Source organism: Simochromis diagramma, unplaced genomic scaffold (genome assembly GCF_900408965.1).
Source record: "Simochromis diagramma unplaced genomic scaffold, fSimDia1.1 OVJJ01000421.1, whole genome shotgun sequence".
NCBI classification, from domain to species: domain Eukaryota; kingdom Metazoa; phylum Chordata; class Actinopteri; order Cichliformes; family Cichlidae; genus Simochromis; species Simochromis diagramma.
The window spans coordinates 9,411,300-9,427,540 of record NW_024387250.1 but is presented as its reverse complement, the minus strand read 5'-3'; the positions used below and the strand labels follow the sequence as shown (position 1 = coordinate 9,427,540).

Below are 16,241 nucleotides of genomic sequence, written 5' to 3'. Positions count from 1 at the left end.
GTAAAGAGTCACTGTTTTTTTGGGGTTTTGTGGGTTTTTCCCCCCCACTTTGCCTTGGCTTCATTTACCAGCTCTGGATCTTGTCCTTTAGTTTTGCTTTTTATCTTTAGAATTTAAAAAGTCAGCACAGAATGAACTTGAATCAAGAAAAAGGGGGTTATGTGATAATTCCACAAACCATGGAGTTTGTGGAACAATAACTCTTAAGTGGGAACGCAAAAACACAAAGTAAAATAGGATAATGGAGAACTGTATTAATGTTATGTCACTACACATTAAGATCACAGGAAAAGGTTTGGATATTTGATAATGACAAGCCAAACTCACTGGCTGAGTGAAAAACATCTTAATTTATGCAGCATTTAGAAAATGCTCATTTTCATTATTCTTGCTCTAGAGGTGATTTTTTTTTTTTTTTATTTTTTTTAAAGTGTATCTTTGAGCAAAATGATGCACGTGAGTGTGTACTTGCAGCCTGATCGACTATTCCCTAAACCTGGTCTGTTCTCTATCATGTTTTATGTGTTTTTGCTGCTAAACCAATCAGACGCCTAAAACGTATTGCCAAATATTGTTTTTTTTTTTCTCTGCTGTAATGATTCTTTAGGCTGTTCATTATTTGCAATTCATAAAGATGGAGTTGCTCACAGGGGAAACTGACTTTCGACCCCAGTGGCTGTGGCACATACTGGCCATACATAAATACATCATCACATGCTATACCTGCAGACCTCTTCATTACCTAGCAGAGGTAGCTGAGTGCTCTAGCAGACATGGGCTTCGATGACAGTTCCCAGAGGGGTTTTCCGATAGGTAGGCGGCGTAGAAATGGCCTTGGCTGGCCCAAAGGACATCAGCAAGTAATGCAGTGGAGAGAGAGCTTGCTTTGCCTTTTTGGCTGAGGCACCATATGGTCGATGAATTACCACTTGCCCAGTCCCGACCTCGTTGTTCCCTTAAGCGTCTCATGGCCTCTCCACCTCTAAGGCCTTGAGTTGAGCTTGTGTATCTGTTATGCTTGCAGATCGAGCGTAACAATAAGTTTCTCCTGGGATCAGACCGCAGGCCTTCCTGGTTGCTAGGGCTAACTTATTAGTCATTATGGGTTATTATGTCTTTGCAGACACTTATTCAGCAAAAATTCAGTAGAGATTTATTAAAGCAAGCTCAGCTAGGTTAAAGAGCACTGCAGATAATTAAAGCGCCAATGGTGGATAAAATATTTCTGTTCTGGAAGACTCCCCCACCCCCCTTATCTTCTAATCTTTTGTTATTTCAGCATGCTCCGCTGAAACAGAGAAAGTTTGCAAATTGTCCTCTGAAGAGAACCTGCAACCATTCAAGGACAAGATGGATGAATTTCTCAATCGAGGTGAGAAAACAACTGAATATGATTTTGTCTACAATCTACTTGACTCGACTGTCAGTGAATTCCATTTAAATATTAAACTCAACAATGAACTGCAATGTTTGGATCTTTGTATCAAAAGCTTGATGGATCTTTGTATCTGTACCATAGCCGTCTATTACTGACAATCCACACCACTGCACTAATATGTTCCTTCATTACTTTAAACATAGTCACTGTAGTGTATTTGGAGTTCCATAAACACTGTTCTTCTGCTGAAAATCCTTGCCAGATCTGCAGTTGAATTTGCATGTTAAGTATCAGACCTTTCCATAGAAATAATTTACTACTTTAAGAGTGCATGCTTTAATTTAATGATTTGTGTGAGCCTATGTGACGCAGCTCATCCATCAGAATGATGCAAGTTGTCCATGCCTGCAAACACATTTAAGATCTGTTTCATACCGTTTTACAGTTGCTATACACACACAAAGACTCAGTCAGTGTAGTTTCCATAGGGACCTCTGTTTATTTCAGGGTGTATTGAATAATTCACTGATGTTGTTTCAAGTTTGCCTATCTGTTTTGAAAGATCATGACTGCACTTGGAGTCAGTTTAGTTTTTTTTTTTTTTTAATCGTGATCTCTGCCTAATAAAATGAAGCACACTTGCTCTGACTCAAAGGGGGAAAAAAAAGTTTAAATTTGAACTTGTCATGTAGCTTCTTGCTGTAAATTGACTGCCAAGAGGAGAACTGTATAATGTGGCGTAAAACAGACTTTGGAAAATTATCTTTTTCATTAAGTAGACTTTGAATATTACTTGGTCTTTATTTGTGCACTCAGATGTAGAGGAATTTGACTGGAATAATGATACTTTGCCCTAGAGGTATTTGGATGAAAACAACAAAGGGTTTGGCCTCTGAGTACCGTGGCTGTGATAATAAAATTTGTGAGCTGCAAATTTTCAGTCAACAGGAAAAAGCTACTGCATTTTTGTTTAAATAGCATCAAAATCTACTCAAAATATAATCGTGTTTATTTGTCATATTCACCAGATGTCATGAAGTTGAGCTTTTATCTGTAATCTAACATCTGCATGCAGCAATATTAGATTATTGCAGTCTACTTCAAATGTGTAAGACTTACTGGTTTTTTTTTCTTTTTTTAAACACTTGTTTTAGAAAAACAAACCAATAGTCATTATTTATGTAGCACTGGCTTTGACCCTGGGTACATTCAGTTGACTGTGACCAATCTTCCTGAAGGACCCAACTTGCAGGCCTCTTTCCAACTGCTTTTGTATTCAAATGAGAGTCTAATACATAGCATATGTGCTTCAGCAGTAATGCTCACTGTCCATTTTAAAGGAAGTCTGCAGATGAAAGCATCTCTCCCATTTCCACCTCTCCCCATCTCCGTTCCTCTCTCTGTGCGTTTGAGAGAAATATGGGGGCTCTCTCTTTGATGCAAATGATGAGGTTTTTCCTCTGAGACCAGAATGTAAGCACTGTAACATGGACATGTGACTCACAAGGCTCCAGACGGGATTCTTGAGGTTCTTCCACTGCAGCAGTGAAAAAAGAAACAACAGCCAAATGTCTTATTTTTGTTATTTCTGTAATTTCTAAAAAGCCTGGGGTTAAACCGTTTCTGGCTCCACAGTTTAAACCGCTTTTGTTTATTTTCTGACCATGCAACTAACCACAGAATAACAGTGGGAGCGGACTTGTTGGAGCTTGGCTGTTTGGTCTAGCTCCATTTTCTCCACTCACTTCACAAATTCTCATGCATGCAGGCCTTTGATGGAGTCAATATGACTAGCAAGAGAGCACCGGCCATGTGATAATCTGTTTCTGATGAATGTAAAGATTACTAGTATGACTGATGGCATACTCTTGCTACATTTTCTACTAACTGCAACCTAAGAAATCAAAGCAAATAAGCCAAGAATGTTAAATAAACTTTTAAACATCAATGCATAGCACATTATGGAAAAAAGAAATATTGACTTTAGATAGACATGTTGATGTTGTGCAACAATGCTGATGTTTTATATCTTTAAATAACCTTTTTTTTTTTTTTTTAAGTTTTCCTCTTTTGTTTGATTCTCTCCCATAATATCACAATAAGATTATTAGAAAGGAGCAAACTATATAGACTTGATACTAAATCATTCGGCATGATAAAGGTTATTTAACAGTCTATTATATATTATATTTTATATTAATTTTTTTAAAAATGTTGTCGCATAACTTCATATTTCTCATCAATTTGTTATCATTTTTGATGGACAATCTGCAGTGACGGGCAAGATTGTAGGCTGCAGAGTGATTTAGCACTTTAGAATGATAACGCATAGTGCTCCTCTCAGCAGGTTTGTCTGAGATCTTTAGATGTGGTTCTGGCTTCAATTACACAAAGCAAGCAGATATTCAACTGGGTAAAAGCAGCACACAGGTTTGTGCCAGGAAAGATTCTCTGTTCCATCTACTGTCATCTGTCTCACAAAGCTATTTGCAGGCCATAGGTCATTTCTGATCATTTGACAGTTTAAGACAGCAGGTTACACATTACTGACCTTGAGGGAAAAGAGATGTTATCTGGGCAAGAATTTAATGCCTAGCCTTTTGACAGTTATACAGCACCATAGTGAAGATATAGACCAACAAAACACAGCTGGATCGACTCTACAACTGCTGATATATTGAAAAAATGAGATGAAAAATCAGCCCTTGGATCTGAAATTTGATGAGTACTAATCTGCGATGCTTGTCTAACCAAGGCTGTCACATTTGACTGCTTTTCGTTCATATCATAATTTATAACGCAGTCAAAATGATCCTGATGGCACCCCAAGATAAGTGTTGTGGTCTGCTGGAACTGCTTGCTAATGTGCACCATGATGTCCAACTACTCCCTCACACCTCACACAAACGTGAACACAGTCATCTGTCTCCATTTGAAGTAATATTACACAAAGAAGCACTTGTTCTGCAATCTCCACTACTCATTTGTCAGTTGTGCAACAGCATACAATCCAACACTCAATAATGTCATGGCTCGATGTTGACCCTGAGCAGGACTTTTGAGTTAAGTAATGGTGACATCTTGAATCTCCTGGTATATACAAATCACACTATAAATGAAAGAGCTGTCTTTTAAGGGAAATGCAAAATCTGTCTATTTGCAAATGCATAATTTTTTTTTCTTACTCTTTCACAGCCAAAACTGAACTGGAAACGCAAGAGAACCAGCTAGCAGAAACTCAGAAGATGTAAGAAGAGTATTGTGTGTGTGTGTCTGTGTGTGTGTGTCTGTGTGTGTGTGTCTAAAAACCTTTTCCTACAGATCTTTGCTCAAAAAATAAATGTTACTTTGCATTTTATTTCCTGGATTTACATTTGGTCGTCTTTTAAGTTTCAAAGCAGTGATTGTAGTTGTGAATTTGAAAGTAAGGTATAATGCAATCCAACACAGTTTGAAGTGATATACTCTCGCTGCAGTGAAGAAATATAATCTTGCAGCTTTGTCAATATTTATGACTCCTGGTTCCTTCAATTACATGGAAGGTGCAGGCCGTCATGCCAGGCCTTCAGTAGACGGGAGGCCCCCTATGCAGTGTCTATGTTGTTTATCTAAGTGGAGCGAGAGTAGACAGCCATGGCTCCAGGCTTCTGTTACTGCTGGCTTGGAATGTGTTCCTATAGCACACTCCAAACAAAGAGACCCCAACCTGTCCACGATATTAATCCACTCAAAATTGCTGCCACATTTAACACCTTAATGTATGTCATCCGCTGCTCTATGCACACTTTCTTTTTGCAAGATCTGTCTTTGGCTCCTTTGTCTTTCATCACTCATGCTTACACACCAATAGAGTATGTGCATGTATGTATACACAAACATGCAAAAGAGGTTCATATGGATAAGGAAAAGGAGTGATACAGCAAAATTCATCATTTTGGTTAAGTCAGATTTTCTTGCTTTTGCAGCACTAATAGCTTTTTTTTTTTTCGTTGAAATGCACGGTCATTATTGTTTTTATTCTTTTTTTTTTTCTTTTTTTTTTTTCTTTTTTTTTAGTTACTCTACTATTAAATCTCCAAAAAGCACATTATTCCAAGATTAGCTATCATATTTTGCATATCTGCGTAGGACTGCCAAGTTTCACAATAATTGGTATAGTTTTCTGTAATCTCGTGTTGTAATGTTTTGGTCTTGAAGTAATGTTTTTCTTCTCTGTCCTCAGTTTCTTGGAGTTGAGTGTATCCTTCTCAGTCAAACCGAAGGCAGGAGAGAAAGAAGTCTCTCCCCACACATTCTTCTCCATTTGGCATGAGTTTTCCACAGATTTTAAAGACCAGTGGAAGAAGCAGAATAAGCTGATCTTACAAGAGCGGTGAGCCATATGAAGATTCCTGTTCCACAATGTGACATTTTCCATGATACGGATAAATCCCTCTGATAGGACGCTTAAAACTTTTGACTAAAAATGAAGTATTGCTGAGATATCAGTCCATTTTTTTTTTTTTCTTATTTTCTCTGATTGGGAGCCTTAAAATGTGATAACAGATGTGCCTAGTGCTCCTTCATTTTGAATTTTCCCCAAGCTTGAGTTTCCAAACCATTAATAACATGCAGTACATCTCATGTTCACTGAAGATCCTATCAGATTCATTCAAATTCATGAAGGGAAAGAGGGCAAATGACCCAAATCGTTGTCCTTACCCCAGCAACGAAAAAAAACACATGCATCATCCAGTTAGCTTCCAGTGGTTTGATAAATATGAAGATATAGCTGCATATGTCAACAAAAAGCAAATTGGTCCATTATTTCCAATGAAGATTGACTTGTGATAGTATTTGTAAGCGAGGTCCAATGTCATAGTCTTTGCTTGTTCAGTAGGAAAGAATAAAAACTAATTTGAAAGCATTAACTCTTTGTCCTTTGCCATATGTGGAACAGTAGATGGTAATCTTCACTTCTGCCTGTATGGGCATGCAAAGATGCAGCACTACCATGCATTGAACATGTAATGGGTAGAGACAACAGGCGAGTCTGCTAGTATAAACTGCTCTACTCACTCAATGCCAGCATGTTAATCATTTTTCTTTTTAAAGAGCAAATGAGTAGTGACATTTCTGGCCCTCTCCTTGCTATAGTAAACTAGAGTGAATCATTTCAGAGTAGAAGGTCTGGCCTCCTGTCAAACCAAAATCCTTGTGTTTAAATGCCCCATGACCACAAGTTGGATGGTATAAACCTGAAATCTTTAGCACTATACTACATTTTTCTTTTTTGATGGTGTAATGGTGAATTTTAGTAAATCTGTGTAGCTCTATGCAGCTAATTAATTGCTCTTAACATCTTTATCACATGATTGGCATTTATTTCTCCTTTTTCTTTTTTCTTTTTTAGGGTCAAAATGGCAGAGGAGTCTTTTAAACAGGCCAGGCAGAAGGCTTCCTACAATGTGACACCCAAACATGCAACTGGAATAGTATGCATAACATTTTACTTTTTCTTATTACTGTATGGAGTCATCTGTTTTCTATTTATTTACTGTAATTCTAGCAGTACCTGCCTTTTTCTTTCACCTAACAGACCCAATTGCTCGCAAATGCTTGTCAGTGTTTTAAGAAACAACAATCCTGGCTCTTATAGTAACATTTTAGAGCGGAGTGCCAGTGCTTCCAGCTGTAAATAACTCACACTTTTTTCTTGTCTTTTTTTTTTTTTCCACAGAAAGCAAAGTTGGGTAAGAAGATCTGAAGCAGACAATGGAAAATTATCATCACCTAGCCTATTGCACAAGCTGTGTTTGTACAATCTGACACGAGTCATCAGTCATTTTTAGCGTTTATTTGCTCCCAGTATTTGTTTTCAATTGGTTTAGGGCTGTCGAGTGTGAGCTGGTTCAAAGTGTATCGTTTAAACTTGGGATTAAAGCTAATGTCCTTACCCACCATTTCACAAAATGAAACGAGTCTGTGTTATAAAAAGGCATCCCTAAGCTGATTACTGAACTCAAGTTGCATGAAAATTTGCTATAAATACTTGGTGTTCTTTTTCTGTTTTGTTTTTTGGTGACACTATGTTCAAGCTTTATCAGTATACATAATATGTAGCCATTTTTTATTGCCGTTTCCAACCCTCAGTTTCTAGAAAAACCATTAACACGTTGTGTTCACATCTCCCTTGATGGTGAAAAGCACAGGATTTTATAATATTTCTATATGGTGCCTTATTGCATAGTGGAGACTTTAAATGAGTTGAACAAAGCTTATTTTTGAGATGCATCAATTGTGATTCAATGATACCTACAAGGAAGAAAAGTCTGTTTACATGGCCTGAAAAATAACAAATTTACTCCTTTCAAGATTTTCATCTGGTGTGTTTCAACTGCGAATTCTACGTGTTTTACATACAGCACCTCATCTTTTAGTGTTTTTCATTTAAATGGTCATGTCTTTCTAAGTCATGTGATCTGATAAATCCCCACTATTGTTCTTTTCAACATTAATGTAAATATGCTTTCTTTCAAGCAAAATCCTATGCAGATAGTTTTACCTTTTGTGTTATGTGAAAGAGTGTGAATATCCATAGGCTAAATCAGCAGTAGAATCATGTGATGCGGTTTTCATGTACAATACCAGCACTGTGTTTTGACTGAATACATCTGACCATTAAAAATAATATAAATATATATTTATTGAATAAAAGACATTACCTTGATTTTTGAGATTAAAAATTCTGTTATTGGTGATCAATTTCTGTTTATCATATGACAAATTATATGCACACTACACATCACTTTTATATGAAATAGATTTAATATATTTTTACATACTTAAAACACACGTGTGTATATATTGTATACATTGCATTGCAACTCCATTACACATGCTGCAGTTTTTTTTTTTTTTCTTTATTTTTTGTCTCCTGGCTAGTATATTTGTGGAAAATGTACAGTATACAATCAGGTTTGTATCCAAGCAGGTGGATGGTGTGAATTTTTTTCTTTGACATACACAAAAAGGGTAACAGAATACTTGTGAAACACGACAAAAAAAAGATACTGACAAGCTGTCTAAGATTGTAGAACCACCTATAGATACACATTTTACAAAGAGTGTTTTAATTGGTTGCACTAATTATACAGTTGGACATTACTTTAATGCACTTCCTTTTGCTTGGCCATCCTCAGTGTCCATAATGTTCTGTCATTTTTAAGAGGTACTTTCTTGACTCCTTTAGGTAGATGTGATATTTTTGAAATGCTACAACTAAAAAAAAATGTCCATTGTTAAACACCAACAGCTTTATTATCACTGTCTCTACACAGCCACTTGATTTATTCTTTTTTTTTTTTCCACCTTTCTTTTTCCTTTTTAACCGCACTGGCATACGAACATGGCTGCTACTCTCTACTTAAATCATTGTTGAGCTTTTGTGTATTTCTAGTTCCATGTTTCATTTTGTTGCAAGACAAGCCATTCTTTGTACAACACGACAGTTCCTCTTGAAGCCAGTCCTTGTTTGGCTAAGTTTGTGAATTTCTGCCTCTGACAGCACATAAATGATGTCATTCCAAATTTAAAAGACCTTTAAGTCCCCCTTCACAGTTTCCCATGGCCGCTCACATCCACAGACATGCAGCGACACTGTTTGACTCTCTGCACCTTGCGGTGTCTGAAAGGGGGCTGCAGGTCTGGGCAGTCTAGCTGCACTGTGAGCTGTGTGATGCGATGTGGCCTACAGAAGGAGCAGGACTGAAATGGCTCCTGGGCTTTGTTGTGGTTTTTTCTTCCCGAGCCTGAGGTTTGGCCTCGACTCTGTCCCTGACTCGAGCTTGGACCCATATGCCGTGGTATGTAGAATGAGTTACACTGGCCATAGCAAAAACGGTTGACCACAGTGCGGCTACGGCAGCCCTCCTCACTGATTGTCTGACGAAGAGGTTGGGTCTTGCACCAGTCTCTGCGGAGGTAACGGCGCTCTGTCACAACCAAGGCTTCCCGGCTAGAGGATAGCACCTCTGGTTTCTGCTGAAGCAATCGGTGGTGACGGTCCGCGGACAGGTTCCCTTTGGACTTGTATGGAGATGGGATGGCTCCCTGAGGACGGGACTTTTTGGTCTCTGCAGTGATGCAGAGCACCCCAGCCAGTATGACAGGGATAGTTATTCTCCACAGCATTCTGCAAAGAGAGATACATTACTATACAATGTAGCGAATAGACAGAGTATATACATCTGCACAAACAGAATCTGGACATTTACACTAAAGCTGGTGTAACACATTTAGGTAGTATGAGATGAAACATGACAGTCACACAAATGCTTACATGATACTAATGTTGCCAATTATGCTTGCAACTGTGAGAATGCTCATTCCTGTTGAGCCACCTTTGCAGTTTAGCCTTCCAGGCATCATTGAGGAAATGAATCCATCACCAGGGCCCCCATTTGTCAGCATCTCTGTGTCATTACTTCTATTTGCTTTCCTCTCGGCTACGCAGCTCTTCCAAAAATAAATAAAGCCCTGCCATCAAAGGATACACTTAAACACCCATAACGAGAAGGGGAAGTTGATTTTATTGGTCCCGTCGCTGGGTAAAATAATTAGGGCTTTGCTTACTTTAGTCATGAACTATGCCGCAGATATGTAAACAGGCATTAGAGAGGCCCATCTGCATGTTATTAGGGAAAGAGTCGGAGAGCCGTACAGTTCACTCATCTACTCTTTGGTGATATACGTGAAGAAAACTAAAGTGAGAGTGATTATGGGCCTATATTGTCCATAATCACCAGTGCCTTTTGTACAATGCCAGCACCATAGAGATGGTATGATCTGGAGAAATGATTCCTCTTTGAGTCAAAACGGAGTACGCGCCCGTGTGCAAGCTGTCAGTATTTGCGCCAGCACATTTTTGACCATCACTCAAGCATCTTTTCAGCAGATGTTGCGCTTGACAAGCATTGCATGACACCAACTTAGAAATTCTGACAGAGAACCAAACGGCCTCAAGGCCATTGGCTGCTACTATTTGCAGACTCTTCTTTGCTGTGCTCGTATGTTCTCTTTGTTCCTTTCCTGAACCTGCAACTCACTCTGACATGGAACAAATTACTTTATCATAATCCACTTTGTTTTTTGCCTCGTTTTTTTCTGCCCTTGACCCTGAGGTCATGGCAGCTCTGTCTGAGCAGCATGAGCACTCGAGTCTGTATATCACTGTCCCAGCAGCACTTGCCATAAGCTAGACAGCAGCTGTTAGTCCATCTACCAGATATAAAGTATGAATTTTTTTTTTTATTAAAAAATAAATAAAGCCATACGTTGCAGTTACTAAAGCACAGAAAATGGAGTGTACTGTTAATTTTTTTCTTGTTCAAATCTAATCTGATGAATTTTTTAAAGGGTTTTTTTTTTGTTATAGTTTGGTTTTGCTTTGCTTTTTTCTTAAGACATCTGTGTACAGTCTGCTAAGGAACTAGATCAATTATATGGCTGAAGTAACAATGTGTGTCCAGATGACACACATTTAAGCCAGTTCTTACACAGGAAATTACGATTTTGGCACCTAAATCATATCCAAATCGGGAACTGGACATCCAAATAATGTCTGTGGTTCTTCTAGAGATGTACATTTTTGCACACATACAGACCATATATATACTCCCCTACGCTCACCCACCATAAGGTTAGAATAACTAAAGTAAACAATCCCACTGTCTTTCCCCCACCTGCTCTATCAGAGAATATTGACCCCACTTCATCTTTTAGTGAACTACCTTCCACTTAAGGACAGTCTCATTTGTCTTTACCTTCTCCATCTTATTCCTGCTGACTGGGAGTTGAAGTGCACAAACCCCTGATCAGGGTCACATGCTCTGCTTTTGTGTCCAGGCTCTTGTTTTCCCATTTTCCCTCTATCAGTCTCTTATGTAGCACCATGTGACTCCGGTGATCTACAGTCTGGATAGCTCTTGGGGCTGGGGAGGGATGACCTGACTGACTGTGTACACAGGGCATGACAAATGACCTATACAGTCAGCAACTGCGCTTCCTCTCCACCCCCAAACTCAGCTGGTGTTAGAGTAGTGGCCCTGCTGAGCTATACCCATCAATCTCTCTGCAAGACAAATTGTGGTTTTGGGGTAACGATTCAGGGGCTTTTGGGGGAGTCTGAGGTAGATGGTTAGTGGTTGGGGATAGAAGATGGGGGGGGGTTGCAGACTCGTTGGGGTTTCTGGACTCATGACACACCGGGAAACAGAACCAACACTACTTGGGGTTCATGAAAAATATAACTTCATCCCTCCTTGTGAGCTTTTTCTTTCTTTTTTTTTGTCACTCTTGTGATTTTTATTCTTGGACACACAGCACCGATCATCACACAGTCCTAGAGGCAGGAGGTGACTGTGGTTTTGAGTGTTAATGCTGGGACAGAACTGAGCACAACCTTTGTGTCTGCTAAACACTAATATTGTCCACAAACACAGCTTTATGTTTTACCAGAACCACAAATACTTTGAATATGCTTCACTGAACTGTGGCAGACCTTGGTTCCAAAATTCAAACCTCTAATGAAATTACAAATGCCAGACACAAATACCAGAGAGACTGCTGAGCTAGACACAAGCTTTTTGGAAAACAGCTATTATCATCAGTGGGAACTTGTTATGTTTTGTTTTTCAGAATGGCATGATAATACCATGGTAATGTTTTCTGTCTGGATAACAATGGGCTTTTTTTTTCAAATCTTGAAGTCAAATGAAAAACAAAATTATTCACGAAAATCGCCAGCCTGGCAGCTAAATATCTGAAGATTTCAAATATCCAGTTGTTAAATAATTGAATAAAGAAAGGAGAATCCTTTCCAAGGCTTTCAAATTTGTACACACAGATGTACTTCCACTAAACCATGCGAAACATCTTCCCAGCACGTCTTCAAAGGCAGGTTAAAACAAACAAAACCTGATGCCTCAATTATTGGTGCGTCAGAAAGTCTCATACATAGACTGGTAAGTGCAGTTAATTACAGTAGAACTGCATTTAATTCACCGTGCAGCTCAAACCTCAAACACACACGGGTAGCCACACACGCACACGCGCACGCACATGCACCCATGTGTGGCCACACATGTGTGTGTAATCACACACACACAGACACACATACAGAGTCAAACGCACATACACAGGATGCAAAGAGAGAGAGAGAAAAAGGGAAAGAGAGGTAAATTAAATGTTTTCACTCGGAGCCAATTACACAAAGAGGAACCATGTCATTATCTGCATTTGCGGATTGCATTTTCCCAAACTACGCTTCACTGTTGGTTCATTAACAGCTGGGGGTTGGGGGGCTCTTTTTAGGGGCTTTGCTGTGTAAATGTGTCTAACGCCAACATCGCCAGGAAGCCGCTTTAGGCAGTTCGGGTAGCCATTTGTCACCACAATCCGTCTTGATAATGACTAGCAGCCCAGATATAATGCTTTCCAAGCTAAGTACTGGCAAGAATGTAAGACAACTTCTTCGCCTCAGCAACATAAAGTGCTTTAGTGGGGATGAAGGCCAATTAGAAATCCTGTGATAGTACACTAGTTGTCACTGCAGACATTATAAGCTACAGCGATTAACACCACCTTCCATTTACACTTAAACAAAATGTTTTTCTCCTTTTGTTTCCTCTTTAATAGCTTTGTTTCACAGTCTTACATTTATAATCTGTGTCAGCTTGTTTAAGATATTTCAAGCTGAAAACTTTATTATATTTTTATGATATATGAAATAAAAGTATTCTTTATCTAACGAGCACCACTTTAGGATCTTCACTAGGATGTAAGTTCTCTGACTTTGAGCAATGTTTGGTGAGTTACTGTGGCCTGCTACACCAGAAGGCCACTGTGTAATAGGATGGTTACTCTTGAAGACTCTCATGATTTGTTGGCATATCAAAGTTTGCTTTCAACTGAAAAATGTGCCACAACGGGCCAAACTGCAGTTTTACTCCACAGTTTTAATTCACGTTCCTCAGCATCAGCGGGAAGTTCCCGTTTACATATAATAAGTGCAAACTTGACACGTTAACCGTGTTACTAAAGTTTGCTATCAAATGCCAGTGCTACTATCTCCAGAGACTCACAATGACGTGGTTTCTGTTGCTTAAGAAATTACAATGTGTCTGTGTGCTAAATCCTCTTTGACATCAGAGCAGATTGTACAAGGTGGTGCAGTCACCAGAGCCGTAAGCAGGATCAGAAGGCAAACTCCCCACCATTCCCTGCACGCATACTGTAGGGACACGCACACACATGCACACATATGTTCTCAAACCAACTTGGAGAGGCATCAGCGCACACAACACAAAGAGAACACGTAAGGGAATATAAACCTGTGCAACTGAACAGGGAGGAAAAGAAAAGAGTAGAGATTATTCAGCACCCACAGGCTATTGTAGTAACATAAATGGTCTTACTACACATAGTGTTCATTAAGATCATTATGTCTCAGTCTCATATTCACTGGAAAGGCTAAACTGCCTCTTAAGCTCACTAAGAAGAAAAGTACAACAGGCTGTCATCACTCACTAATTCTCTCACTCACAACACTAATTACTTGGAACCTCCAGCCACTAATTATAGTAATTTAGCAGACACTTTTATCCAGAACACCTTTCAACGCCTTGAAGGTGTATATTTTTACAATGGGTGGCCCCAGTGGGAATCAAACCATCAGTGCTGGGACATTATACTAAATAGCTGTACAACTACCGCCGTTCCAATTACATGGTTCTGCACTTAGTCACTCAGAGACGCACTGAGTCAGTCAGTCAGAAACTCACGTGGGATATGATGAACCAGCACTCAGACAGTTTCTCTTCTCTCTGGGAAATCCAAACGCTAGACTACATGGCGCGTTCACGTACACGGTCACATTTCCTCTTATGTGCTGCAAAGCTGTGCGCCTTTAAATAATGTCTCATTATATTTCCGTGTAAAACGGACATTACAATGGGATACCATAGCTGCCCGTGTGTATTATCTAATATCGAAAACTTTCTTGAACTTAATGTTAATAATTTCAAATTAGTGCAAGCCATGCGTTATGAAAGATTATATGTAAAATCATCTGCTGAAGCGCTTTTTTGAGTCTTGAGGCATTCAATATGGTATAAAGTCAGTGCTATCGAAATGTAATGTATGGTTCGTATACCTTTTTATGTGTGCAGCGGGACAGTGATGTGTCGACGATGCATTCAAGGGAGATCGTCCACCTTCAGTGGTCCTTGCGTCCGCTTCCAAGTTTCGGTTTCCATGGCAACATAATCTGCGGTATCCTCAGGCTTGTCCTTGCTCCTCTTCTTCCCTTCTTAAAGTTTGGGACGTGCTCAGTTTCCCATCCTCTTGGGCAACGTCTTTCTCTCTGAGTCTAATGTTCTCTTTTTGGCTTTTAGATTAAGAAAATAAGCTCCAGACTGCAGTCACAGTAAGCCCATATCTTAGTGTCGTGGAGACTGTCTGCAGTCTGTCTTTGAGCGTGTTTGAGTCACTGTAAAGCCTGCCTTAGTTTGAATCCCCACCACCCCTTTCCCTCCTCAAGAATGGGAGGGTTTTTCCTATTGGTCCTTGCTATTGTGTGAATCAAATCAAGCTTCATTTCTTTCACTTAAATCTAGGAGAGACAGGCTGTCTATTTCTGTCTGCCCTTTAATGTTCTGAATATATATATATTTATATATGAATCCCTACTCATCCATAATAGGCAAATCTAAGATGACAGATTTTGCCTTATCTTATTTTTCCATCGTAAGTTTTCATTTCCTCACCTTGAATTTGACAGTTAATGGCACTTTACTTTTAAGGAAGTGGATGAGATTTGGAAAGTGGATAAGAGAAACAATGGTTGCCTAAAACCCCCTAAATTATCCTTTCTTATTGGCACAGCACCACATCAAAACGAAACCCGTAACCTCCAATCCATAAATCATCTGTGCATGCACTAACAGCATGCTTTGAAAAAAAAAAATGCCACGGTTCACATTCCTTGATGCAACTGAGACAATGATGTTTGTCTCTTTTGCGGCTCTGGCTATGCTGACCACTGGGCACAAAGACTGAAAACTCTGACTGTCACTTCTGCCATCAAAGAGCTGAAACATCAACAGACCGTGCAAAACCTCAGATGGGCAGAGTTTGAACAATAACCCTTTCAGCAAACCGGAGGATGATGACACTTTTGCATGACAAAACTCCATTTGTCTGCAGAGTACCGTAGCTCATTTTGCTGATCTGTGTTGAAAACTGTTGTTTTTTTAACCGATGGGAAATAGTTTACCCCCATCTAGTGGCAGAAAACAAAAGTGCATGGTTTAAGCGTACATAACCCGTTGGATTATATTAAAACTGATGAATATTTGAATGAATGAATATTTAATTCTAAAATTGTGTGTATACAGGAATAGAAAAAATCAGACCCAGGCCATATTAACAGATAGAGGGCCAACTTTAATAATACAAGTAAGTAAAAGTGTCTTTAAATATGGTATAAAAATAAATGCAGGAGAGAATAACAAAGAATTATGTTCTACGCAAGACAGGAGACAGCATTTTTTTATGTAAATCTGAATGTGACTTTACAGGAGCAATGAAAATCATATGTGCTAGTTATTTGTAGTGCAATAAAATAATGCAAAGCAAAAATAAATGCACCATAAATAATAATATTAATCATAATATATATATGTATATATATATTGTATATTCATTCTGCACAACACTTCCCATAGCGTGACAAAGTATCTGTGATCTCAGATCATGTAAAGCAATGACATTGGTTAGATTTATCAGTTTAAGCTGTCATTTTATATTTTTCTACATTTTTTTC

General features: G+C 38.9%; 2 protein-coding genes across 2 annotated transcripts in view; one reads left to right on the top strand and one right to left on the bottom strand.

Annotated features, from left to right (window-relative positions):
• LOC120714723 (formin-2-like) overlaps positions 1–8,087 on the top strand; it is a 28,401-nt gene extending 20,314 nt beyond the window's left edge. The window contains exons 10-14 of the mRNA XM_040001075.1: positions 1,280–1,372; positions 4,574–4,625; positions 5,601–5,750; positions 6,771–6,852; positions 7,098–8,087. Coding sequence (XP_039857009.1) covers positions 1,280–1,372; positions 4,574–4,625; positions 5,601–5,750; positions 6,771–6,852; positions 7,098–7,124 — 404 coding nt within the window. The 3' untranslated portion in view covers positions 7,125–8,087. The remainder of the gene's footprint in view (positions 1–1,279; positions 1,373–4,573; positions 4,626–5,600; positions 5,751–6,770; positions 6,853–7,097) is intronic.
• A 146-nt stretch (positions 8,088–8,233) lies between these two features.
• grem2a (gremlin 2, DAN family BMP antagonist a) lies at positions 8,234–14,935 on the bottom strand. Its single transcript, XM_040001079.1, has 2 exons — positions 14,571–14,935; positions 8,234–9,551 (listed from the first exon to the last, which is right to left on the bottom strand). The coding sequence occupies exon 2, from the start codon at positions 9,548–9,550 to the stop codon at positions 8,972–8,974; it is 579 nt and encodes a 192-aa protein (XP_039857013.1). The 5' UTR covers position 9,551; positions 14,571–14,935; the 3' UTR covers positions 8,234–8,971.
• Positions 14,936–16,241: the final 1,306 nt, after the last annotated feature.